This window comes from Mus musculus, chromosome 1 (genome assembly GCF_000001635.26).
Source record: "Mus musculus strain C57BL/6J chromosome 1, GRCm38.p6 C57BL/6J".
Taxonomy (NCBI): Eukaryota; Metazoa; Chordata; class Mammalia; order Rodentia; family Muridae; genus Mus; species Mus musculus.
In genome coordinates, this window is record NC_000067.6 from 106,770,788 (window position 1) to 106,796,725 (window position 25,938).

Genomic DNA, 25,938 nt, shown 5'->3' on the forward strand with positions numbered 1-25,938 from the left:
GGGAATGTTAAGCACTGAGGCTGGAAGTAGGATCTATTAATTAAAATCTAATTCAACAACTAAGATGCTACACAAATTAATTCATTTAGAAAAAATTCAGTATTATTCTGCCAATATAACTTACAGCTTTCACACAGTAGCTGTGGAAGAGCAGAATTTTAATGTTCTTTTAAAAAACAGTGTCTTGTTATGGAAACTAGACTAGCTTTGAAGTCCTGAGATTATAGGTGTGCACTTCTACCCTTGAATCTTTCATATATGCTCATTAATAAATATAAATTATTTCTTTTTATCTAACCAACTTAAGACATTTTCTCCTATGTAGAAGGTTCCAAAATAAAAAAAAAAAAAACATATAAAAGCCAAAAGTAGGTTATAGCAATTTACTTCACATAGGAACAGTATTATTTCAAGCCTATAATTTTCATTGAATATCAACAAAAATAGTCTGTACACAAAACCCAAAGGCAATCATATAGCATAGCATGTAAAATGTGCAAATATACTTTAAAATGCAATTACCGTGTAGCACTCGCAAGGTAGAACTGCATAGCAATTCTAGTTAACCTAGTAATTGTTTGCAGGTAGGCAATGCAAATGTCCAAGGCACAACTAAGAGTTGGTACACAAGTATGTGACATACACCCTCAGATCATGTATTTGAAGACATTGAAATAACACGATGGTATGTTCATATTTCATTATGTAATGAGACATTAGTTTGTCTCTAAAGCTCCATGAAATACCACACTGAGAATGTTTGTGTGGTTAGAACAAACTGCTCCCTGAACTTAAAAGTGAAAGACATGACTCTCGCTAATATTTTAAAAATTATGTATATATATGTACACACATACCCACATCATCCACAGGAAACATCCCAAAGTCCAGAAGAAAGTCATTTTCTTATTAAAGTTTCCCATTACAGTATTTCATGACAATTCTCGAAAAATGCATACTTGTTTGCTACCTCTTTTGGTCAATCTTGGCTATAAAAGACACTGCGTAGACAAGGCAAAGATGACTACTGATTTAGAAAGTCTCGAGTGCACAGTGGAAGGAGTCATGGAGTTATAAAAGCCCACTGCTTTAAAGGAATCACTTTAATCTATACAGGAGAAACCAGCCCACTAGAAACTCAACAGGAGCACTGGCTGTGCCACAAACCCCAAATTCATCAGTGCTCTGCGTTTTGCTGCCCATCCCTGAGAGTAAAGATTCTACCATTAATTTTTAATAAAGCAGTAAGTTTACATTGATAAAATGCTTAAAGATTTTTCAAGACATTTATATACCATTAGCTTTAGCCCCGTTTCAATTTCATTTTTAGGAAAAGAAAAAAGGCCTTGCTCTTTGAACAAGTACTCATGAGAATCCTAGCTGCTGTCCATGAAGCCGGGCGAGGCTCCTCGATGTCCCCACTCTGCTGTTCCTCATACCATTGTTGCTTTCCTTACAATTCGACAATGTTTGTGAATTAGAGAATTTAACAGACAGTGAAGGAAAAGGACAACACAGACTTTAGGAACACTCAAGTGACATGTATGTTTCCCTGGGTAAACGAGTTTTGCTGGAAATAATCTGAATGTCATCCAAGAAAGGCAAAATACCTACAAAAGAGAAGAAATGCAGCATAAACATGTTCTTGCTGTCTTTGTGTTAGCCTTCCTGGCCAAAATCTTCTGTAAACTTCTTCAGCTTCAACAAGTCCTGCTCATTGACTGTTGGCTTTGTGCTGGACAGGGACCGCAGCATATCCCACTGTCAGAGAAAGGAAAGAGGTCATTAACAATGGACTCAATACAGTATAAATGTCCTTCTTCGTTGTGAATTTACAGTTGCCTAGGAAAATGTGCTGTGTTATGAGCTCCTAGCAGCAACTTCCTCCTCGTTACCTACCATGCTCACTACCTCCTACAAAGACAGGCCATAGTCCAGCCACCATCTCACTCCTGGTCTAACTCTTTATCTTCAACAAGAGGTCTATTTCACACCAAGTGTAACCCAGAAGAAAAATGGTAATTGCACAAGCAATTGATAATTTAGCACAGTCTCTGTGGAATTCTGTAACTGAAGTATCGAATTCTGAAAGTCAAGACTATTAGCATTCAATAATAGTAAAACCCTCTACATTATTCTAATCCTTCTGATGAAAACTATAAACTGCATTTTGTAGTAGTATCACTATATTCCTTTTTAAATTGTACTCCTTATTACTACAAAAATATATTTCTATAAGTCACTTGGTTGTACTTAAATGGAACAGCAATGAGAATATTTTTTAAAGTTAAAACTAAGAGTGAAATGGTGAAAATACACTAACATCAGAAAGTCATTAAAATGAACGTTTCCTATAAAATTACATCACAAATGAAAAAAGGAACCACTGTAAGTTACTCTGAATTCTTCAAATCAGGACAGAACATAAAACTTACAACAATAATCTCATCTGGAAGTACTGCAGTAAGCGGGACTTCTGAGTACTCAGACAAGCACTGAGTCTGTGTCCCTATACAGACACACACACACAGCAGACTATGTCTGCTCACTAGCACATCAGTCTCCTCTCTTAATGCTCCTGTCCAACCTACCACAAAGCACTCTGAAAACTGGCAGCTAAGGCCAAAGCTGTTTGACACTGGGTGTTCACCAGTAACCAAGCAGATTTCTGCAGCACCACACTTCTATAAAGATACACCTTACAAAATAAACCGTGAAGTTACTTTAATTTCTACAATGTAAATGTACACACAATAAAAAAAAATGTTCCCAAAGTCTTATACAGTATTTGAGAAAAAGGTTAATGTTTTCAATTAAAAATTTAAAGAACTCCATGATTTAAACTTTCTATGCAGCCTAAGAAAGTAAAACAAAACAATACTATTTATCAATACTATCACACAAGAGTTGATGTTTCTGGTTATTTTTAAACATGTGCGATTCAGGACAAAACTCATATTTTAATTAAGCCCTAACAATATTTTGTGCAATATATGTGAGAATTTTGTGGATGACTTAAGTCAGAGCAAATTGTGCTTTCAAAATACAACCTTTTCATTAACACAAGTCTCACACCTTTAGATAACTATTTTTACATGTAAACAAAATTAATACTTACAATTCTCTTCAAGTATTAAATACATGAGCTTGATCATAACATTCTCTAGTGCTATAGAAACGAAATGACATATAAGTGTATAAAATTTTAAAATGTCCCACCATGGAAACAACTGGCTCCAAGAGTTTATCTCCAGGAACATCCATCCATGTCATTTCAATAGCCCCAGGGTCTCCCGGAGAGCAGGGTGTCAGCAGGTCATTTACAATGCAGTTAGGATCAGCTCTTGAGGGTCCTCGAACCTGTAATGATAGTGACTTGATTTCATCTGAGTAAATGAAATAAGAATTAAGATTCCGGTCACTATCAGAAAAGTTAAAAATATTGCTACATCCACTCCAGCAGTGACAAGCGCGACAGGCCCCCAAAACCTGGGCACCGTTCCAAGGCGAAAAGTTCATGGAAACGACCCTTGACCCTGGCTTCTAAGATTAAGTGGACCTTAGGTGGAACTGTTTTTGATCCCAGTTGTTAAACACTGAATTTTATCCCAGTTGGTTCTTGCCAGTCCTTCCATGTTTGCATTCCTCTGTTTTGTATAAGAATCCGGTAATCTCATTTGTACCTGGCCGATATGTCACCTAACTTCCCTATTTTCTGTATAAAAAGTCTGATGCTTGATTTGTCAAATTGCATTCAGATTCTACAGAATCTCGTGTGTCGCTTCTGTTTGTCATTCATTCACTGACTCCTTGTCCACCTGCAACTAGAGACCCATTCCATGCAGATAGGAAACCCAAAAAGGGGATAGTCTTCGGCAAAATACATTAATTTTTAGATTGTATTTAAAATATTTACTCTAGGAAAAATAGAATATATAAGGAAAAATAAACTAGGGTTAAAAAGAAAAGTTTTGAAAAAGAAACAGCTCCTTCTAGCTACCCTATTCTTCCTGTAATGCTTATTAAGTGGTAGTTACATTATAGATCAAAACAAACATTACAAAACTCTCCCAAGTTGCTCTTTTCCATGCCTGAAAGAAAGCTTGAGATATTGTGTAGGATTAGTCTTAAATTACTCAATCTTTAGGTCTCTCTCTTAACAAAAACTTGAGAATCCCATGTGTGCTGGTTTAAATGAGGACGGCTCCCACAGTCTCACACATTTGAAGGTTTGGTCTCCAGGTGGCCGAGGGCTTAGGAAGGATTAGGAGGTATGGCCTTGTTGGAAAAGTGTGTCATTGAGCTTTGACTTGGAGGTTTCAAAAGCCCAGGTCACACTCTCTCTGCCTGACACTTGCCAATAAAAAAAAGTAAGCTCTCAGTTACTGCTCCAGTGCCGTGCCTGTCTGCCTCCTGCCATGCTACCTACCATGATGGTCATGGAATTACCATCTAAAAAATACAAGCAAGCTTTCAGTTAAACGTTTTCTTTTATAAGCTGTCTTGGCCTTGGTCATGGTGTCTCTTCAGAGCATAGAAAAGAAACTAAGAAGACATATACATACTATGCTAGTTGGCTTTTTGTCAACTTGACAGGAGGGAGAATCATGTGTGAAGAAGGGATCTCTATTGAGAAAAATGCTTTTATCAGATGGCCTACAGGCAAGTCCATGGATCCTTTCTTGATTATGACTTGCGTGGGGAGATCCAGCCCACTGTGGGTGATATCACCTCTGTACTGGATGTCCTGTGTTTCTAGAAAGGAGTGCCACTGAGCAGCACTCCTCCATGTCTCTGCATCAGTTTCTGTTTCTAGGTTCCTGCTCTGACTTCTCTTTACCATGGAGTATCATCAGCCTGTAAGCCAAATAAACAAACCCTGTCCTCCCCAGACTGCTTTTGGTTATATTGTTTCATCACAGCAATATAAAACTAGGACAGAAATAAAATTACATGCTTAATAATGTCTATGTGATTTCATGAAATGTAACTTAGTTAAAGCAAGATTTTAGCAATATCTAGAAAACAACCCTTTGTTACAAAGTAGCATATATTTATTTAGGTGGTTGCTTTCAAGTCTATTTCATGATGATCACCTTTATTTCAAGACTGAATAGGTGTAAAATATACCCTGGCTTCCTTAACTGTGTACAAACCTACTGTGTACACACTCACACTTAAGTTTATATCTATATTTTTTTCTCAACTGCATGAGACCAGGGATTTTTGTCTTTGTTTTTGGCTGATTACATCCTGACTGACTCTGGGCTCAGACTTACTATGTTAGATAACTGAAATAAACAGGCAAATACGTCTGTTCTTTTAGTTGTAACAGTTTCAAAAGTGGAAGGATGGAAACATGGGAATATCTACTGCAGATGGTGATCCAAAACCCTAGTGTTAAAGCTAATTAGATTATAAAGAACACTATCCATGTGTGATGCAGATATCACAGTGAAGCCACTAATCTGTACAATTAAGATACATTACTAATTATGGTTTTTAAAAATTATGCTTGCTTTAGCCTTTATGATATTAAGACCTGGCTTCATGTTCACATATGAGGTCCCTGGTACCAAAATGTAGAAATGAGTGACAAATTCTAGGTAAGAAAAGTCTAAGGTCCTAAGAATTTATTTTCTAAGTGCAAAGGGAATTAAAAAGAAAATATGATGGCTATGGCATATATTTAATCCTGAACCACATTTCTCTCTAACAAGCTGCTACTGTACAAAAGCACTACACGTTAGTGAGGAAATGGCTGAGAAGAACACACAGTGAATAGTCAGCTACTATCATTAGTGTTGTGTGTAAACATTATCTCACAAGATCCTTACAATAATTCTTCAAAGAGTGCTATCTCCATTTAAGAAACAACAACAAGAATTACATAGTAAGACTATAATCTTCTCATCAACTGGTACCCGAATCAGATAGCTCAATTCATTCATATGGGAAAGGCAGAAAAGGCTGACAATCCTGACTTCAGATTCTGAAATACACTCCATCATACCTTTGCCCCTGTGAACTACAATACACAGAATTGTGTGTGTTAGCACCCAAGTTTCAGATTCACTGCTAACACTGTACCTCTTGTTTCCTCTCTGACACAGTGCTGGACAGTGTGGACAGAGAAAGGCCAGGCTAAGCATGTACTGGATCTACTTTTATGATGTGGTGAAAATGTAGCAGATTTTGCTCCCAATTGCTCTGGCTATGCTCAAAGCAGCCTCTCATCCATGTGAGCTGTTGCACTTGCACCAGAATGACTCAGAAATGCCTCACATTACTTCTTAAAAAAACACAATCTTTAGGACCATAAATAATGTTCACTGGAGAAAATATTTTCAATGCAGCAGGAATATATTTATTACATTATCATACAACACTGAAGCCATTTCAGCTTCTTTGGAAAATAAGCCAGGGACAGTCCTGAAGTTTCACTTAAAAAGTACACGACAGGGTCAAGTAATGCTTCTTACCTTTTTGAAGTGAGTAGCTGACTGAACTTTTCTCACAGGCTGCATAAGTGCATCCCGTACAATGATACTTATATCTGCTCCTGAATAGCCATCCGTCTTCCTCCCAAGTTCTTGGAAGTCTGCTTCTGTGAGGCTGTTCTGAGTGCTGCCCAAGTGCAGTCTAAACATGGCTGCTCGGGCATGGGCTTCGGGCAAAGGAATATAAATACGTTTCTCAAATCTTAAAATAAAAGAAATTACACAGATGATGTAAAGCATATAAGCTTAATTTCTATGTGAAATGAGCAGGTTTAGAAAAATCCCAGATGATTAGCTGGATAGTCTTTATTATACTAAGATAGGGTGAATTCGATCAGAGTAAAATGCACACATACTTAAGTGTTCATGCGCACACATATTCCTACCTACCTCAAGGGAAGACTATCTATAATACGCTGAAAACTAAAATTAGAAGCAAAATAGTCAGGGAACAAATCTTGAGGGGTTTAGTCTTTCTCACACAACTTTTGAGTCCTTTTTGGCTGTTTCTATGTCTGGAATTTAAAGCATAAAAGCACATCTCACAAGACTGAATTCTGAACTTGTGATGAAAAGTAATGATTCATAATACAAAATAAGGGTTACCATAATTCTCTAAATTCAAAATAGTAAAACTACTTAAAATCTTTCAAAATAAACATTACACAAAATGCTCTTAGTATGAGTTCATTCTGAATAATCCTGTACTATACGTAATTACTATTTTTACTTGGCTTCATTAAATTCAGGCATTTGGAAACTGAGAGGAAGCAGTGAGGGACAATGTTTTCCAGATCCCCGGGGCAGTGGGGCAGTGACATTTGTAAACGTTTTTCCTACCTTACCTTTATTAGCTGGCCTTCCTTTGGAATCAGGCTTTCTAACCTACCTCACACATTTCCTCTGGAGGTATCAGGTGCTGTCTAAGTGAAGGGGATAAAAGTGCCAAGTACTCAACTGCTTTTTACTATGCAATTAAAGAGGGCTTCAGGGAGCCGAGGAGCTGCAAACAGTCTACATACTGCTCCTGTAGCTGAATTGCATAAGACTTGCTATTGTTTTAAACAGGGTTTCACATAGTCCGAGCTGGTCTGGAACTTGCTACAAACCTGAGGATAACCTTGACTTCTTGGCTCTCCTGTCTTCTCCCAAATGCTGGTATTCAGGTGATTGCTACTTTGCCCATATCAGACATAAATCTCTTATTTTTTTGCAACTAAAAATCTATCTTCCTAGGCAAGCATGCTCATGCCCGTAATCCCAGCATATGGAAGGCTCAAGTAGGGGGGATGCTCTGAGTCAGGGTACATCCCTGAGGTACAGAGTAAACAACAAAAACTCATTTTGCAAAACTTTGTATGAAGATTTTCACTGAGATACAAAACTGTTTGTCAATTTTGAAGCATCATTCCTCTTAAACTTACTAAAATAAAGCTAAGCATAGATGCCAAGCAATGTTCTTTCCAAAGTGGAAGGCCCCAGTATAGAAAGCACGTATTTTCATTATAGCAGGCACACAAATAAGCAATTCCTCATGCCCAACACAAGAACACAAAAAAGGCTAGAAGTCAATAATTGATTTTTCAAAAAGCCATCAGAGTAAATTCTTATACAGGAAAGGGAAATTATCATCTATTGCTACACCTAAAGTTAGCAATAAGATGTTTATCTATCATCATACCTTCGCCTAATTGCAGAATCCAGAACCCAGGGTATATTTGTAGCTCCCAGAACCAAAATGCCATCATTGTCCACACCAACTCCTGCATTAAAATAGGTAATATTTAAAGTACTACTTTGGTACTTTCTTCTTTAGAGTCCCTGGTGCATCCTCACTATGGATGACAGTGCTGCAGAGAGATGTTTTTAAAGAAGCATGGAAGGCACTCAGCACATTCTCCTGCAGCATCCCATCTCTCCCTTCCCATGACCCCCCTTTGTTCCCCAAGGCAGCTGACTTAACTTTGATACCATATAGATACCTGTAAGTTTACATATTTCATATAATCTAGGAACTACAAGTAAGACAAAATAAGATATTTGTCTTTCTGAGGGTGACTTAGTTTGTTTAATATGATTATCTCTAGTTATATTCATTTTTCTGCAAATGACCCAATTTCATTCTTTGCAGCTAAAAAAGAAAAACTAACTCTCTCTCTCTCTCTCTCTCTCTCTCTCTCACCACACACACACACCGTTTGTTTGTTCCATTAAGAACGGCAGTGCTCTAAATAACAGCAACGTGCTTCATCTTCACCATGCTGCTCAGGTTTCAGTCAAATCATCTGAAGAAGCAAATACCCTATATTACAGACAAATACTATTAATATTCTTTTCAAATTGTTCTTTCATGAAGCACCTGGTAAATTAGTAGAGATATTAATCTCCTTACTGATAACATTTGTGAATCCTGTAAGATAATTTAAAAACATGACAGATTCCTGCAGGGAGTGATGGTGCACAGGCCAGTGCTAGGGAGGCAGAGCCAGGTGATCTCTGTGAGGCTATCTTGGTCTCTGTAGGAAGTTAACAGCCAGTCAGGGCTATGCAGTGAGACCTCTCAAAACAAAAACAGTAATGGAAATAATAACATTTTAGAGAAATTCTGCTTAAATTCTTTCCCACTAATAGTGAAAAAAGAATTGGAAAGTGTCTTGCAATCCAACAATCCTACCTTGCATTTGAACCAGGAACTCCGTCTTAATTCTCCGTGCAGCCTCGCTCTCATTCTCACTTCTGGAACCACACAGAGAATCAATCTCATCGATGAAGATGATAGAAGGCTTGTTCTCTCTGGCAAGCTGGAATAAGTTCTTAACCAGTCTACGAAGAGAAAGTAAAGCTCAGCTCCTGAACGGCACTAAAGGCCCCCATCGATCAAAGCAATACACAGGAGTTCTAAGAACCATGCACACCAAGGCCTAGTCATGCTGTCGGGGTAGAGAATGATAAATTACAACTACACAGTCCACTGAGTTATAGAAGCACCCACATGACAGCATACAAACGCATACACATACTTACTATTTTTTTTCCTACAAAATAAATTCCTAGCCTGGCCCAGAGCTTGACCAAGAGATGAATATCTATTGTTACATGCTCCCTCCCCCGGCCCCTGAGTTCTTAGGAAAGGTACTTGAAACCCATTAACCACAGACAGCCCAAGTTACCATAGCGTCCAGGGACCAACGTAAAGACTTTCAATGCACCACTCACTTTTCGCTTTCCCCCAGCCACTTAGACACAAGGTCAGAGGAAGATATTGAGAAAAATGTTGAGTTGTTTGCTTCCGTTGCAACAGCTTTAGCCAAATAAGATTTTCCTGTTCCTGGTGGTCCAAATAATAGGATTCCTCTCCAAGGTGTCCGCTTTCCTACAATTGTATTTAAAAAAAACATGAGAATTTCAAGACTATTCATTTCACTTACTTCAGACATTAGCCACACTGAAAACTACTGTAAAAAGGTCTTCATTGGAAAGCTATCAGTAAAAATAAAAAGATAGTTTAAAAAAGTCTAACATGTCTTAAGTGTGTATAACTTGCTCGTCTAGAAACATTATCAGAAGTGCATTCACCGCTTCCGTGGACAGAAAGTTCATTTACTTGCTCACTCATCTGCTCAGCCACTGTATGGAGACGACACTGTGAGAAACAGACGGACAAAAGCATCTCTGCTCCCCAGGGACAAAGTTCAGTTAAAGAGTACTGCTCAAAACTAGACTAATACAGGAAAACTGCAGCCATAGAGCAGGGCTGCTGCAAAGACTTGCTTCTATCACCTGTGGAGGAAGGACAAGGCATGAACTCACAGTCTGGGGGACTTGTGATTTCTAAGGAGTTCCTGATTTACCAGAAAGCACAAGTCAGTGCTACCATCAGCAGCTTCAAAGATTGGGTAATGATGTGGGAGCTATTATTGTAAATCCTACTACTGCTTAAAAGAAATGAGGGGATAGGAAATCAATCTTCTGTGCCTTAATTTGGCTAATCAGAAATTATAGTGTTGCCTAAAATATACCATGATGTATAGAATAAATTTAAAAGTCTACAAAAATTGCAGATAGGTACCTAGTGTCTGTAGAACTGTCCCTAGATGACTAATGAAAAACTAGATTAATATTACTTGACTTTCAGAATTTTACCACTTTTCTCTTTTAAATGCACACTACTCTAAGTCAACGCTGTACTGCTCAGTTGGTGCACAGAATACTAGTATGATAGGAAATGATTTTAGGTAATATGTACTTTTAAGTGATTATCTTTTAAATATGTTTGACAGACACTTCTTTCATTCATCATAGATAGTAAGTAGTTTTAAAAATAATTATAGTCAAGTAAAAGTAAACAAGAAAACTTGAAGCTCAAATACAGGTAAAATCTATTCTGTTAGAGGTCTCTGGGGAAGAAGCAGGCAGGAAGGTAAATGCCATGCTACCTTGAGCTGGAAGGCCAGTACACAGACACATTGACTTATACGGTCCTCCATGTCCCTCTGTGTGTGTCCTGAGGACTGAGCTATATATAAGCAGCCCCCTAGAGTGAGGTAGGTGAGATGCAGCCCAGATTCTTTGCTGTATCTGCTCTCTGTGACATCAATGTTTGAACTTGTTCAGTTTGCAGCATGAACCAACTTGTTTTCAAAACAAAAACAAAACACCTCTGTGTTAGACTGTGGGTACAGTCCTATCACAGGCACAGAGATCACCAGTCACAAAAAGGACATGAAAAGACAGTTCAGCACAGTGCAGATGGTCACTTACGCTGCAGCTAGAACCAGAGCTATCATATCCCCAGGTGCTGGGGGTCAGGAGACCTCTCTTCAGAGGGTTAAGGATGGTGTTCTCTGTCCCTACAGGATGTGCACTTCATCTGAGGCAGTCAATTAATTAACTCCTCTTTTTAAAAACTGGAAACACCTTGAAAACTAACACGTGACTACTGCACAAATTCAGATAAAACTCAGAGGGTAAAGTTAACCTGTAATTGTATTCTCTAGGCACTTACTGGCATTTTAAAGTCTATAGACATTTACTTCTAAGAATACACATTTACTTCATAAACATGGACTCATACTGTACGTTTTTTATAATTTGTTTTCTGATACTTATAATAGATGTGGACATGTTTCAACAAATTATCATGTGGGCTTAAATTTCTTAATATGAATACGCTCACTGTATTTTAATGAGTATGTAGCATTCCACTGAGTTACCTTAAGCCTTATTGGCTGACAATTAGATTATTTTGCAATGCATACTTACAAATATACACATGAACAGGAATATATCTGAGAAGATGTATTTACTAATGTCAGAACTCAGTGCTCTACGTTAGCCACTGGTTTCTTTTAAATAAAGTTGATAAGAAGCTATTTCACCTGTAAACAGATGAGGAAACTTAATAGGCAGAATCACAGCCTCTTTAAGAGCTTCTTTGGCTCCTTCGAGACCAGCAACATCACTCCACTTCACATTTGGTCGCTCTATAACAATGGCACCTGCAAAATATTGGGTCATTTTTCAACTGAGGAAGACTAGTTCAGCAAAGCTAGAAAGCAACATTTAAAACCCACAGCGTAAAATTGTCTGGAAAAGTTCTAAGTACTAAAACCTTTTTACAGTAATGCAAGGAGGAAGCAGATAGAAATCATCAAGAGGAAGGAACTTAGGTGGGTGGCTGGACAGCTAAGGATTGGACTCAATGCCTACATTTTTGCTGCCTCATTAGTGCAATGACACTAATCCTACCTAGGAAAGCAACACAGACAGGCTATCACAAGGATCAGGTGACACAGTATCAGAGCTGTGTACCGGCCCTGGGCAATCAACGTACTTCCCAGAAGGGCTGGTTTACTGTTTCTCTTGTTAACACTCTCAGGTGAGAATACACTTCCGTGATTTTAACTAAAGACTGAGGGGAAAGTCAGAAGGCCTAGAAATGAGAGAGGAGCAGATGATGGAAAAGACAAACGTGTCCCTAAAGATCTACAGTTCTTTCTTGAGTTTGTCGCACTTTTCGTCTAGCTTTTAAACAGAATCATTAAAAAAAATTAAAGTTTCTTAAAGGGATGATTTAGTTCCTCAAAGCAGTACATTTAAAAACTACAGCAAATGTTATTTAAAAAAAAAAAGCCTGCACTTTATTAGAAGAATCTTCCAGCTATTTTATGTAAGAACTGCTTTACTGTAAATCACTAAAGAAAGAGTCTAAGATGAGAAGCAGCCACTCTTGTGCTGGGAAATGGCTGTCAGCAAAGCAAGCACCTGCAAGTGTGAGGGTCTTGCGTTCAGACTCCCTGACACCTATGTAAAAACTCTAATGGTGCACATCTATAACCCCACCTCAGAGGTTGGGGGGGAGGGGCGTGCAGAAATGGGAGGATTCCTGAAGTTCACAGGCTGTCGGCCAAGCTGAACTGGTTCATTAACAAAGCTTGTCTCAAAAACTAAGGTAGAATAATCTAAGAAGATGCTTGAAGTCACCCTCTGTCCTCTACATCACACACACACACACACTCTCTCTCTCTCTCTCACTCATATATGTACATGTAAATTAAATAAATGCAAAAAATTAAAAATCAAACAAGTTCCTGAATTACCTAACAGAAAATCTTAATCATAACAATTATATATTAAATCCCATCATCTAAAACACAAGTAAAATATTAAAACACTATTTCACGAATAAAAATTTTAAACATGATAATGTGTTTGTATGTGTACAGTCACACATGTGTGTATTATGAGAAGCCATAGGACAACGTCAGGTCCATTCCTCAGGACTATCCACCTTGTTGAAGAGACGGTGCTCACTGAGCAGGCTAGGCTGGCAGGCGGGCCTGCCTGATGGATACACCTAGCTCCACCTCCCCAGCACTAGGCTGACAGACGTATGTCACCGTGGCTGGCCTTTGTACATAGGGCTTGAACTCAGGTTCTCACCATGCTGTGTGGCAAGCATTCTACCAACTGAACTATCTTCCTGGTTGGAAGAAATAAAAATAATAATCCATTAACAACCCATTAAGTTAAAAGATGGTCAAAAGCCAGGCATGGTGGCACATACCTCTATTCCCAGCACTTGGGAGGTGGAGACAGACGGTCATTCTCAGCTACAGAAAGTTTAGAGCTAATCTGGCCTCTGTGAGACACTGTTTTCATATGTGCGTGCGTGCGTGCGTGCGTGCGTGCGTGTGTATTTAAAAGGAGAGGGAGAGAGACACCCCACCTTAGAAAGGCTAAAGCTCCATTCATACTATTTCATACTGAGACTCCAAAGGTTTCTATATTTAAGTTGTCTTTGGATTTACAGTTGATAGGAATTTACAAAAATCTCTGTTAAAAACCCTAATTTTCAAAATTGAATATATGATCTACTTTTTACCAGGGATGGGGAGATGTGCAGGGAGAAACTCAAACTAGCAAGACAAACAGAGAACAGCTTCTTGTCCTACACTCAAAAAAGTCTACTTAGTGTACAACTGTCAACAATGTGCACAGTAAACATTGTATCACTGAGGGCAGTGCAGTACAGCAGTATAAACTCAAAGTTCTCTCGGGGACGGTATCTATTGCCACAAAAGTTCTCAGCATACAAACATACACTAAACCAAACCAATCAAGTAACAGTAACAACACTCTATTCTTAGGGGCTGGAGAAATGGTTGGGTGTTAAGAGCACACAATGATCTTCAGAGAAATCAAGTTTGGATTCTAGAACCCACCTTGGGCAATTTACAATTGTTACTACCAGCCCCAGGGAGATCTGACACCCTCTTTTGACCTTTGTGGGCATCCATACATATGCGGCATATATTCATATAGATATACACACACACACCTAAGTAGAAATAAAAGAATAAATCCAAAAACAAAAACCAACACCCAAAAACCTCAGCTCTCTAGCTTATGGGTTTCAATGTACCAGGTTTACAATATTTTCCTAAATAACAGTGGGTTAATGTAAGACAGAAATATTGGCAAAGTGAAGGAAGTAGTAAAGTTAAAGCTATAACACACACACATACAGACACACACACAGCCCTCTGCACATATGTACACACATAGACACACCCTCTACAATATATACATATATAAGTATAGATATATACACATATATACATGTATGTACACCTGCACATATATACATTTATCCATTCACACATCCCTCTGCACATATGTACACACACCTCTGTGTGATACATACAAGCCTATGTGTATATATGTATACACACCCACATGCACGCACATTCATATGCGCGCGCACACACACACACACACACACACACACACACGCATACACATAAGAACTCACTCTCACTATCTAGTAACCAAACTGAGTATATAAAATGGGAATCCTTTCTAGTTAAATATTTTTTAGGTGACTTAATGGTACAAGTACAAACTACCCACGCCTAAGCATAAAGTATACTTGGAAGGTCATTAGCTGGCTTACAAAAGAATAACTAAAAAAATCAGAAATTACGTGGATACCTTTTTAGATATCCTGAGCTCATCATCAGGCCTCAAGAATTTACTAAGACCTCTCTGAATTGCCTTGATTTCCTTTCCCTACAAGAAATGTCCACTTTCAGGATGGGGACTCAGATTCTGAGAGGTTGGAGAACTTGCCCAAACCTAGAAAACTTTTATGTGGCAAATCATCAGTGTTCCAGATCTGTAACTGCAGCCATTCCATTATGCCACTATACTGTAGGACAGCAGAGTCAAAGGGCTTTGATCTATGTATTGGATAAAAAGAGAAAAGAAAATGTAATAAAATAAGCATATCTGTGAAACTGGAAAGTAGAGGAAAAGAACAGGGAGGAAATGAAGCCACAGGCCAGCCAATGGCAGCCATGGCAGTAGGATCACTATAACTCCTAAGCCATGCTGTTCCTTGGGCCTTGTAGTGTGATAATAGTGGCAATGCTGCCTAGTTTACAAGGTGCAAATAAGTGAAAAACAGTAACTGCTGGCAGCCTTTTAATTTTTTTAATTTTTATTTATTTAATGTATGCATGTTCTGCTGCATACAACTCTGCCTGCCTGAAGAAAACATCAGATCCCCCTATAGATGGTTGTGAGTCACCATGTTGTTGCTGGGACTTGAACTCAGGACCTCTGGAAGAGCAGCTAAGTGCTCTTAACCACTGAGCCATCTCACCAGCCCTGATGGCATACTTTTAAAGGCAGATTTTATTTTATTTTTTTAAATCTATCGAAGAAAAGAAATCCTAACTATTAGAAACTTTTGACAGTAAATCCTAATCTGGAACCAATCCAGTATATGACCCACCAGCAACTAAAGCCATTTTTTGAAATTTGATGAAAAAGAGGGAAATACAATTGTTCAAGCAGACAGTCCATGAGTACTTTCAATAAGAGTAAATTGAAACATGAAATCCACAGTAACCTTGAAGTTGATTCTGCAGTTTCTTTTTTTCAGGATCATCAGATTCTGCTTCCCCATCACTGTCATTCCTAATGAAAAAAATTTAATATATGCAAAAGATCACTCACTGCTAATAAACAATGCAAAAGTGAAGGAAAGATAACCTGAAATATTTACACAACCAAAGACACTGACATCAAAATTGATTTTTACTTCAGTGTTTCAAATAACGCTTTTAAGAATATATTAAAACAGAGAACAGGCAAATAATCAATAGGAAAGTACACACTGGAAACAGACAAGAGCGGGCTAAAGTCAGGAACACCTGCACCCTCGTGACATACCTGTCATGTACCTAATCACAGGAGAGTGCCCCATGCTACTCTATAAAGGACTTAAAGGAAAGGAAAATGATGAGCTACAATGAAAAACATCAGGACCAGGCGAAAACTGTAAGTCAACAGGACTTTGTGTTAGGAAGAAAGGGTACAATACATAAAAATGTACAAGAACAGAGAAAGATTCCTAGTGAAAATCTTAGGAACTCAAAAAAAAAAAAAATTGCCAACCCACTTGTGTTGGTTAGCTTTTGTGACCTAACCGAGACTACCTTCGAAGGATTCTGAGGAACTGCCTCGTACACACTGCAGTGTGGTGGGCACATCTGTGTGGCAGTATCTTGATTACTTAATAACATAGGAAGGCCCAGCCCACTCTGGGCAGTGCCATCCCTAGGCAGGTTGAGCTTGGGCGATACAGGAAGGATGAGCAAGCAAGGGAAAGCATGCTAGTAAGCAGCATCCCTCCATCATGCTTTGCTCCAAGCTCCTGCCTTGAGTCCTTCCTACCTTTGAATCCCTCAGGGGTGGACTATACTTTCTAAAAAAAATGACATCACTTCTCCCCACATTGCTTTTGCTCATAGTATTTTAGCACAGCAGTAGAGAAGCAAACTAGAACAGCACTATATCACATCTAGGGAGTTACATTGAGGAGATAATTTTTAAAGTTCACTACAAGGACAGTCATACCTATAGTACAACTGTGGAAAAAACCAAAAATAATTATGTTCAATAATGGCTTATCACAAAATACACTACAGCTTTTGAAAACAATGTTGTAGAAACACATAATGGAAATGTTCCTGCTACAATGTTGCATAAAAAAGTGATACAGAGAAGAAAAATCCTACCAACTTTTAGATTTTTATATATACAGAGGGTTGAAAAACTTGACAGGACTTATGACTGGGTGGGAGAGCCTTGGTTATTTGTGGCATGGCAGAGTTACAGATGAAGTGACTACTGAGAACTGAGTCACAGACACTCCAACCCCTTATTCATGTTATCTCGTGCTGTACAGATCATTCAATACAAGTTCCCTTCATCCTCAGCAAACCTGAAGTCCCCCAAGGTGAAGGTTGCTTGTGTGAAGAACAAATCTTCAGGTAAGACCATGGTTTGCCCTGAGGAAACTGAGGCAGAGGTCTTCTGTGTACTTCTGAGCCCTAGTAATGGCTCATGGGAGAGGTGGCAGCAGCAAGATCTCTACTTGAACATAAAATACCATAGGCATGAATTTACAATTCTCTGTCCCCAAATGGAATCCTGGGTATTTATTTCTCTTAGTGATGGGAACCCATCTTTGATTCTCTGTACTCAAAAATTCTATAAAATAATCCCTGCAAGAATACCTTTCCTTTTAATTAAATCAGCCAAAGTGAGTTCGACTGCTTGTAACTGATAATTAGTATAAAAGAAAGATAGACTCTCCTCTGGCTGCCACTGGACAGCAGATGACTACGGGGTCCTCAGTAATATTGCATGTGTCCCAGCAGACAGGGAAGATCCAATGTCTCTAGTGGAAAAGATACTTGTGAGATGTGGAAGCCCTGTACGCTCACGATGAATTCTTCCCTTTACGTGCATTTCATGTTGGGAACTAGTATGTACAGAATATAAAATACTCTTGGCATGCCACAGACACTGTTTTCCTAACCTAACCTAAATTCTCAGTATTTCAACAGAGAATATAAAACTCTGAGATTGTAATTTTCTTCAAACTCTGCCACACACTTTAAGACAGCTAACTCTAATTTTTATATCTGCCCCATCCTTAAAATAGACGATGTCTAGTAAATGGGCAAAGTTTCACCATGAACAAACATGGGAGGGGAGCACTGAATGAACAGCTCCATCCCTAGCCCCCATGACTTTGGTCATCACATGTACCTTGCAGAACATGAACTGTGGGCATCTCAGGCTCCAGAACTCATCAGATCCTCAGTGTTTCAAATCCAGCCAGGCCATATCAACTGAAAATCTCACTTTCCTAACGTCATTTGGAACCATGCTGGCACTCATTTGTAGGACCATCAAGAGCAAATCTGGCTAGAGTAAGTCCTCCCTGCTTAGCAGAGTTGGGCATGCATCCACTAAACGCTCTCTACATTTTTGATACCTCATGCATCTAGGAAGGCATTCAAAACCTGGAGCTTAGTACTTCAAAAATTATGCTGTTGCTTTCTTCATGATGACATAATGCAAATCCACAGAGAAAAAAACCTTTTGCATAAAATAAAAATTAATGACACTGTTAGAGTTTGCTTTCCCTTTGTGCACAAGGTCAGATGTAATTCACAGATCACACCCTTCTACAGTAGTACTGTCTTACTGACAGTCAGGGGTGTGCTGGCGTCATGACTGTGGTGTTTTCCCAATTACTTGAAACACCTTGAAAAAAGGTAGGAGAGAGAGAGTGCAGTCAGTACAGACTAGCAACTCTGGTCTGATGGTTTCCAGTTTCCTGGCCACACAATCTCTATTGTAACCACCCAACTCTGTTATAGGACAAAAACTGCTGCCGGGTGGTGTGGCCCACGCCTTTAATCCCAGCACTTGGGAGGCAGAGGCAGGTGGATTTCTGAGTTCGAGGCTAGCCTGGTCTACAAAGTGAGTTCCAGGATAGCCAGGGTTATACAGAGAAACCCTGTCTCGAAAAACAAACAAAAAAACCCAAAAAAACAAAACCAAAAACAAACAAACAAACAAAAAAACTGCCTGAGATGACAGTATGTAAGTGGATGTGCAAGGCTATGTCTCAATAAAACTTAATGACTGAAATAGGCTTAAACCCACTTAGGCTCATGAACCATGGTTAGAAAATCCCTGGCTGAGACAAAAGAATCCTATTTCACAAATGAAAAGTTATAGGATATAAAATCTAACACTTTAGAATACATACATACCCCTTCTCATCAACTGGGCCTGACTGTTCCTCTTTCACAGGCTTCTGTGGTTTCTTCTCCTTTTTCTTCAGATATTCCTTTAGTTTTTCTGCTCTATCGAGATATTCTGTACACTTGGCCCTGATACTTTGCTTGGCTTTATCACCTTGTGCTTCATCTGTAGAAGGGAACGAGACACTATGTCATTAGTATTTGTTGTGCTTTGATATGGAGCCCCCACAGGCTCATGTATCCAAATGTCTACAGTGGGTGGTGCTATATAGGAAGGTTACAGAACATTTAGGAGGTAGAGCCTTGCTGGAAGAAATATGTCACTGGGGTGGACTTTGAGGTTTATAAAACCTGGCTCTATTTCCTGTTGTCTCATTTCCCATGAGTTGATGAGATGTAGTCAGTTAACTCCCTGATCCCAAACAAGGCTGGCCTCACTCCTGCTGCCTCGCCTTCCCTGCGATGATGGGCCAGATCCCCTCTGGAACTGTATGCAGATCAGAATAAAGCCTTCTTCCCTAACGTGTTTTCTGTCATGGTATTCTTCAGCATCCAGAGAAAGAATCAAAGAGGTATATTCTTTAACCAGGAACTTCTGTGTTGGAGGAGGGAGGAGAAAGCGTCTCTAATTCATTGTATCCAGTGATCATCAGCCCTCTTCGATTTTTTTCCACTCAGAGTAGGAGGCCAACACTGGGTTTGAGTTTACAAACAAATCGAAACAAAAAGCTCACAGCAAAATAGTAGATATTTTAAGTTATATTATATCATAATCAATAAGTAACAATCTGTAGGTTTCAAATTCTTCCCTTAACCATTTGTAGACATCTAAACACTGTTTATCTCACATAAAACCAACCACAAGAGCGACAACAGACAACTATGACTGCACAGTAGGGATTACTAAAAGCTGAAACTGGAGGGTTAGGAAAGTAGAAGCTGGATTTATTCTCTGTATACTGCTTGCATATATTGACAGAGAAAATTAATAGAAGTGAATAAAAATTTTGATATAAAAGATATATAAGCAATAGTTAACTATTTTTATTAAGATCTTTGTCTCCTTTATCTCAAAGTATACAAAGAGATGGAAATTGTCTACATTATGTGGACTACCAACATTGTAATTTTTTTTATATTAAAGTTTCTATTGTAGTTGTTTTGAAATGTGGACTTTAGCAGTATGGGCAACACATAGGACTATCCTCATGTCTCTTATATGTTACATTTCATTCTCCGTTTTAACATACACTCTCCCCTACAATTAAGTAGGAAAGTTCACGTTAAACACTTGTTAGTGACCCAATGGTGCTAAGTATAAGATTGGTGATGGACCTTACAGGTTTTCATGTACTTGTTTCAGTGCTGACTATCCAGTTCCCAGAACAGAGCTTGGCCCATAATATATATCAAATAAGAATTTGTTAAATAAACTTAATACCTCCCTACCTATTTTTACAAGAAAATAACTTTCAACATATGCTCAGAAAATGGTTGTTCAAATCATATAATCTAGCTGGATTATCTATCCATAAAATAAAATTCACTCTACTGAATGCACAATAAGATACTGGTATATAAAGTAATAATTACAATAGCTGGCACATTGCTTAATAGTATTAAAAGCTAGGGAAAGGAGTTTCTCTTTAATGGTGGTTTAGATTTTTAGAATCCTCTTGGCTTTGTATTTCAACTTTTAGAAATGTACCATTTCCCCCTCCTAGTGCACAGGTTTAAAGAGAATAGAACATGCCTTACATTTAACAACATGGAGAAAATACTGCACAGCATGTTGGTAGAGTTGAAGAGCTTCCTCATAGTTCCCAGCTTTGTCTTCCTGGGCTGCTTTGCTTGCAAGATCTATTGCTTTCTGTGTGAGGGAGGCAAAACAATACACTTAAAATGAAAGCATAAATCTTAAGTTTGAAGCAAATAACACCCCCCAACATACATAAGGGGGTGGAGGCACAGAGTGAATTTAATTAAAAAGAAGTAGTTAGGGAAATTCTCAAAAATTAAGTACTGTTAGACTGGAGACATGGCTCAGGGGTTAAGGGCACTAGCTAGTCTTCTGGGAAGCCTGGGTTCAATTCTCAGTACCCACATGTCAGGTCATATAGTTCTGTGATTTCAGTTCAGGGGATCTGACACCTTCTGCTGCCCTCTGTGGGTACCAAGCATACACACAGTGCACAGGCACATTGCACAGGCACAGTGCACAGGCACAAGACCTATTCACATAAAACAAACTTACAGCATCTGGAAAACCTTGGTGCTGCTTTGCCTAAAGCATAAACAGAACGCAGAGATAAAATTCTGTATGCAACATTGTGATATTAATATTCTGAAAGGTTCCCAAAATGATACTGAGCACAGATATTAAAAAACCAAAATAGTATCACATCAACGAATATTAAAAGGTCATTAAAATATTATAAAATTTTAGAAACATGGAAGTATTTGAGGGGCATTTGTTGATGATTTGACCCAAATTCATTTTCTACCTTTTCATATCTTGTGTGATAAGACCTTCAGTAGAGATTTAAAAAGGAAGACCTTCCCAGAAATAGAACCATACAAACATAGCCAAGCAACTATTTAAAAGTGACAGAGAACCAAGTCCACAATGAGGAAGTAGGCTCTTAAAATCGTATTAGAGCAAACGACATCCACGAGGGAGCAAAAAAAAAGAATCTTGCCTTAAATCCTGTATGTCCAGGAAAAACTAACTCAAAATGAGCACAGACTTAAATAAAAACTTTTAGAAAACAAAACCAAAAAGAAAAAAGTTCTTAGATTTAATTCCAAAAGCACAATGTATAAAATGAAAAGATGTTAACGTGAAAGCATATCAGTTAAAACATTTGTTTTCTGAAAGATCCTGACAAGATGATGAAAAGACATAGTATAGACTGGGAGAACACTGTGAAACATCAGATCAAAAAGAAACATCTACTAGAACACATAAAGGGATCCTGAAGACCTAACAGTTTAAAGAGAATTTATGAATGGGCCAGAAGATGGCTCAGCGGATAAAGGGTTTTGCTACCCAACCTAATTGATTCAATAAACCCACACAGTAGAAGAGAACCAACTCTTGCAGGCTGTCCTGACACGGCTGCACACACACATTTAAAAATCCCAATTAACTAATATATTTCATCAATGAGACCATATAGATGGCATACTATTATTGGTCATATTAAAACCACAATGAAAAAAAAAAAAACAGATACCTATCACAATGGCTAAAATTAAAGCCAATGACAACTTCGATGCTGTTAAGAATGCCGAGAGCGTATAATGGTTTTGCAGTTCTGGAGAACTGGCTTGTATTTACTGAACAAAATATGTTAACTAATAATATAAACAAAGAACTGCACTCCTAGACAATCCCACAAAGCTTGTACATAAATGAATGTTCCAGATAGCCTTCAGTGGTTTGACGAGCAAACTGTTCCCAAACTAATACACACACACACACACACACACACACACACAGAAGCACAGGTCAAACTGGGGGATGAGTAAGACCTGCAGAGGGTGTCAACATCAATATCCTGATGTGTTATTGTGCCAGTTTTACAACATGCAACTGGGGAAAGGGTCTACTGGATACCTCTCATCATTTCTGAAAATTGCATGTGATCTCAAGATAAAACTTTTTACAGGCTTTCTCTGTGTAGTCCTGACTGTCCTGGAACTCACAGAGATCTGCCTGCCTACCTGGCCTTCAAAATAAAACTTTGACGAAGCATTGTAATTTAGAGGCTGGAGAGATGTTCCAGGGATTAAGAACACTGGCCTTCCAGAGGTCCTGCATTCAGTTCCCAACACCTGCAGGGTAGCTCACAATCATCTATAACTTCTTTTCCAGGAGATGCAATGTCCTCTTCTGGCCTCCATGGGCATCAAGAACACACATGGAACACAGGCATAAAGCAGGCAAAATACCCATACACATAAAATACAATAAATTGTAATTTTACAATAAATTTTAATTTAAAATACATGCAGACATATGAAAATAAGGAAGGAGCATAAACACTCCAATAGGGAAAGAGTATAGGCATGGGGCTAGTGAGCTACCACAATAGGTAGGGAATAGGTAAGGATGCCTGCCACAGTAGGTAGGGAGTAGGTAAGGACGCCTGCCACAGTAGGTAAGGACGCCTGCCACAGTAGGTAGGGAGTAGGTAAGGACGCCTGCCACCAGGACTGATGACCTAAGTTTGATTCCTAGGAACCATTCAACAGAAAATGAGAACAAACTCCAAGTTGTCCTCTGACCACCCACAAATGCTATGGCACATGCTCACACACACAAGGACGGACGGATGGATGGACAGATGGAGGGACAGACTGATGGGGGTGGGATAGTTTTATATGGACAGCAAACATTTAGGAGTGGTTTGCCTTTGGTTTTAACTTTATGTTCTCTGCAAGGTTTTTATTACATTTCTGCGATTTTTCTCTTCCTGGAAAGCATTCTTCTTCAAGTACACAGAATTTTACAGGGAAAGAAAACCACAAGCATATAAGCACACAGACCTGGATTCAAAGCTAACCCCAACACTAATTTACGGCATCTCTCTTTGGGCACACCACCACCTCAAGAAGTTCGAGTTTCTAATACTGTGAAAATGGAATAACACTGGCCTTGAAGAGCTGTCCTGAGGAGTCAATGAGATCACATCAAACACTGAGCCAATCACAGTCGGTGCCTATTTTATCTGAGATCTCAGCACCTTCGAGAAACATGTCTTACTTATCCTAGGAAGAGTGAGATACACCCTTCTGGGATGCCAGCTCACACTAACCTCTAATTCTGTTATAATCTTATGGAATTGTATTTAAATTCTGGTGGCATTTTGTTGTTGTTTGCTTTCTTGGTTATTTGCATTCCGCATTAGATTAAAAGCATCTATTTACAAAGATTTTTATTTTGTTCCTTGGGGAAATTACTCATTTAACAATTCTTTATCAAAATTTTCTTGGTTAGAAAGCTGAAAAGTCTGATGGAGAAAAACCACAGTGGAACTAACCACTAACACAACTGTAGCTCAACATCCCTCCTTCTTACCACTCACAGCTATACTTTTAATATTTTTCAGTCTCTAACTGGCTCACTGAAGAACATCCAACAATCCAATTAACATACAATGCATTCTGGTTACAGAATCAAACTACAAATGTTGAAAAAGAAAGATGAGTACCACAAATGAAATTATCTTTAATATCCACAGGAAAGCCGTTATCAATCAACGAATACATTCACAAAAGCAAAATCATCAACAACAAATCCACTAACCACCCCACAAAACAACCAAAACAAAACCCCAGCATTTTCCGAAAAGGGCTACAAAATATAAGGTTACAAAAACTCTGTGGAAAAAAAAATATACATACAGATTAATAGTGAACTTACTCTTAATTCTTAAAAATGAGCCATGGCTGCATTTAGACTTTATAAAAGAGAGCAATCATTCATAATCTTTTAGGTTGAGTTTCAGGATAAGACCCACTAGACAAACCTCTACTCCCCGTCTTGGTGTGGAGTGATCCCTATTCAAATGCCCTTCCTTTGGGTGGAATTTCTTCAGAATCAATTATCCTACGTTAAGGAAATATGTTTACATTATCATTGTTACTTATATCAGACACTGAACAAATACCTATTTGACTACCAGAAGACCAATATTTAAGGGTACTTTGTCCTACTCCTTGGTAAGAAACTAACCAACCTATTTGGCTAGAAGTCTTGGTTATTCTTCTGGACCCCATGGACGAACCAAGGATGATGGGAGACGGCGTTACAAACATTTGCCAATGCACACCGTTCCACGAAGCAGCAATAACCCCTTTCTAACATTATCTTAGGAATCCGAAATGTACCTAGAAAACACTTTTTGTTTTTGTTTTGCGATGAGGGCGGGAAAGTGAAGATACAGATTAAAATACTCCCTGATCTTAAATTCAGTAATTCGGGAGAACATACTCTTAATGAATTCATGGGGATGGTGCCAACAGGCTCGCTCTAACCTAAGGTTCTTGGCCTATTCACCGGATACCTGGACGTCTTTGTTTATCAGCGTAAGGAACTGAGAAGGCAAACCTTATTCTAAACTGGTCCGGAGTACTGCTTTGGGAAAAACAATAACAAAAACAAACAAACAAAAAAAAAAACCCTTTTCCTTTCTTCTTGGTGGACAGACTGGAGATCTTCCTGGTTGGAGAGATCGGCCCAGTTCGGCCCAAACTCCGCTGTTTTGTTTTCCAATCTCACAAGCAAACCAAGAGTCCCACAGACCTTGAGGCTGAGGCGATGCCAAGGCCGGCCCCGCTGGGAAGCGCCCCTTCGCCCGGGTCCCGTCTGCGCGGGCCCGCCCTCCTCCGCCGGGGACAGGGGCGCGGCCGCTTCTCAGTCCCCCGCCCCCACTCCTTCCCCGCGGGCTCCGGCTCTCCAGAGGGGCCCAGAGGAGCCCAGAAGGACCGCGGTACCTGCAGGTTGGTGTTCGTGGACGCCATGGTGGAGATCCGAGGGGTCCCCTACTACAGACAAGGCCCGCAGCAGCGCCGTCGAGTCGCGCCCGGGTCACCACCGCAAACCGTGCGGAGGCTGGCGGCTCTGAGACCCCCCCAGCGGCAGCCCCAGCTCCGGAGCCGTAAATCCAGCAGGAACTCCAGCAGCCACCCGACCCTCCGCACAAAACTTCCGTAATTTCGAGCCCCTTAGGGCTCTGGTCCCGCCTCTGGCCCGGGCACTTCCGCTTCGTCATCCGCACACGCGCTAACCAGTCACCCAG

The 25,938-nt window shown here is 39.2% G+C and overlaps 1 protein-coding gene across 1 annotated transcript; it reads right to left on the reverse strand.

Moving 5' to 3' along the window:
• On the reverse strand, window positions 1-25,938 carry Vps4b (vacuolar protein sorting 4B). Its single transcript, NM_009190.2, has 11 exons — window positions 25,634-25,938; window positions 20,891-21,002; window positions 19,142-19,298; window positions 15,916-15,983; window positions 11,879-11,998; window positions 9,717-9,873; window positions 9,175-9,323; window positions 8,182-8,263; window positions 6,483-6,702; window positions 3,220-3,360; window positions 1-1,761 (listed from the first exon to the last, which is right to left on the reverse strand). Exons 1-11 carry the CDS (start codon window positions 25,658-25,660, stop codon window positions 1,660-1,662), a joined length of 1,335 nt encoding a protein of 444 aa, NP_033216.2. The 5' UTR covers window positions 25,661-25,938; the 3' UTR covers window positions 1-1,659.

What these genes read in the sequence shown, in the direction of transcription:
- Vps4b (NM_009190.2), bottom strand. Translation starts at nt 25,660, where the DNA reads ATGGCGTCCACGAACACCAACCTGCAG. An exon ending in CCACGAACACCAACCTGCAG is followed by an intron (nt 21,003 to 25,633) that starts GTACCGCGGTCC and finishes TCCCTCACACAG; the next exon opens with AAAGCAATAGATCTTGCAAG. An exon ending in GTTTCCTCATCTGTTTACAG is followed by an intron (nt 9,874 to 11,878) that starts GTGAAATAGCTT and finishes ATACAATTGTAG; the next exon opens with GAAAGCGGACACCTTGGAGA.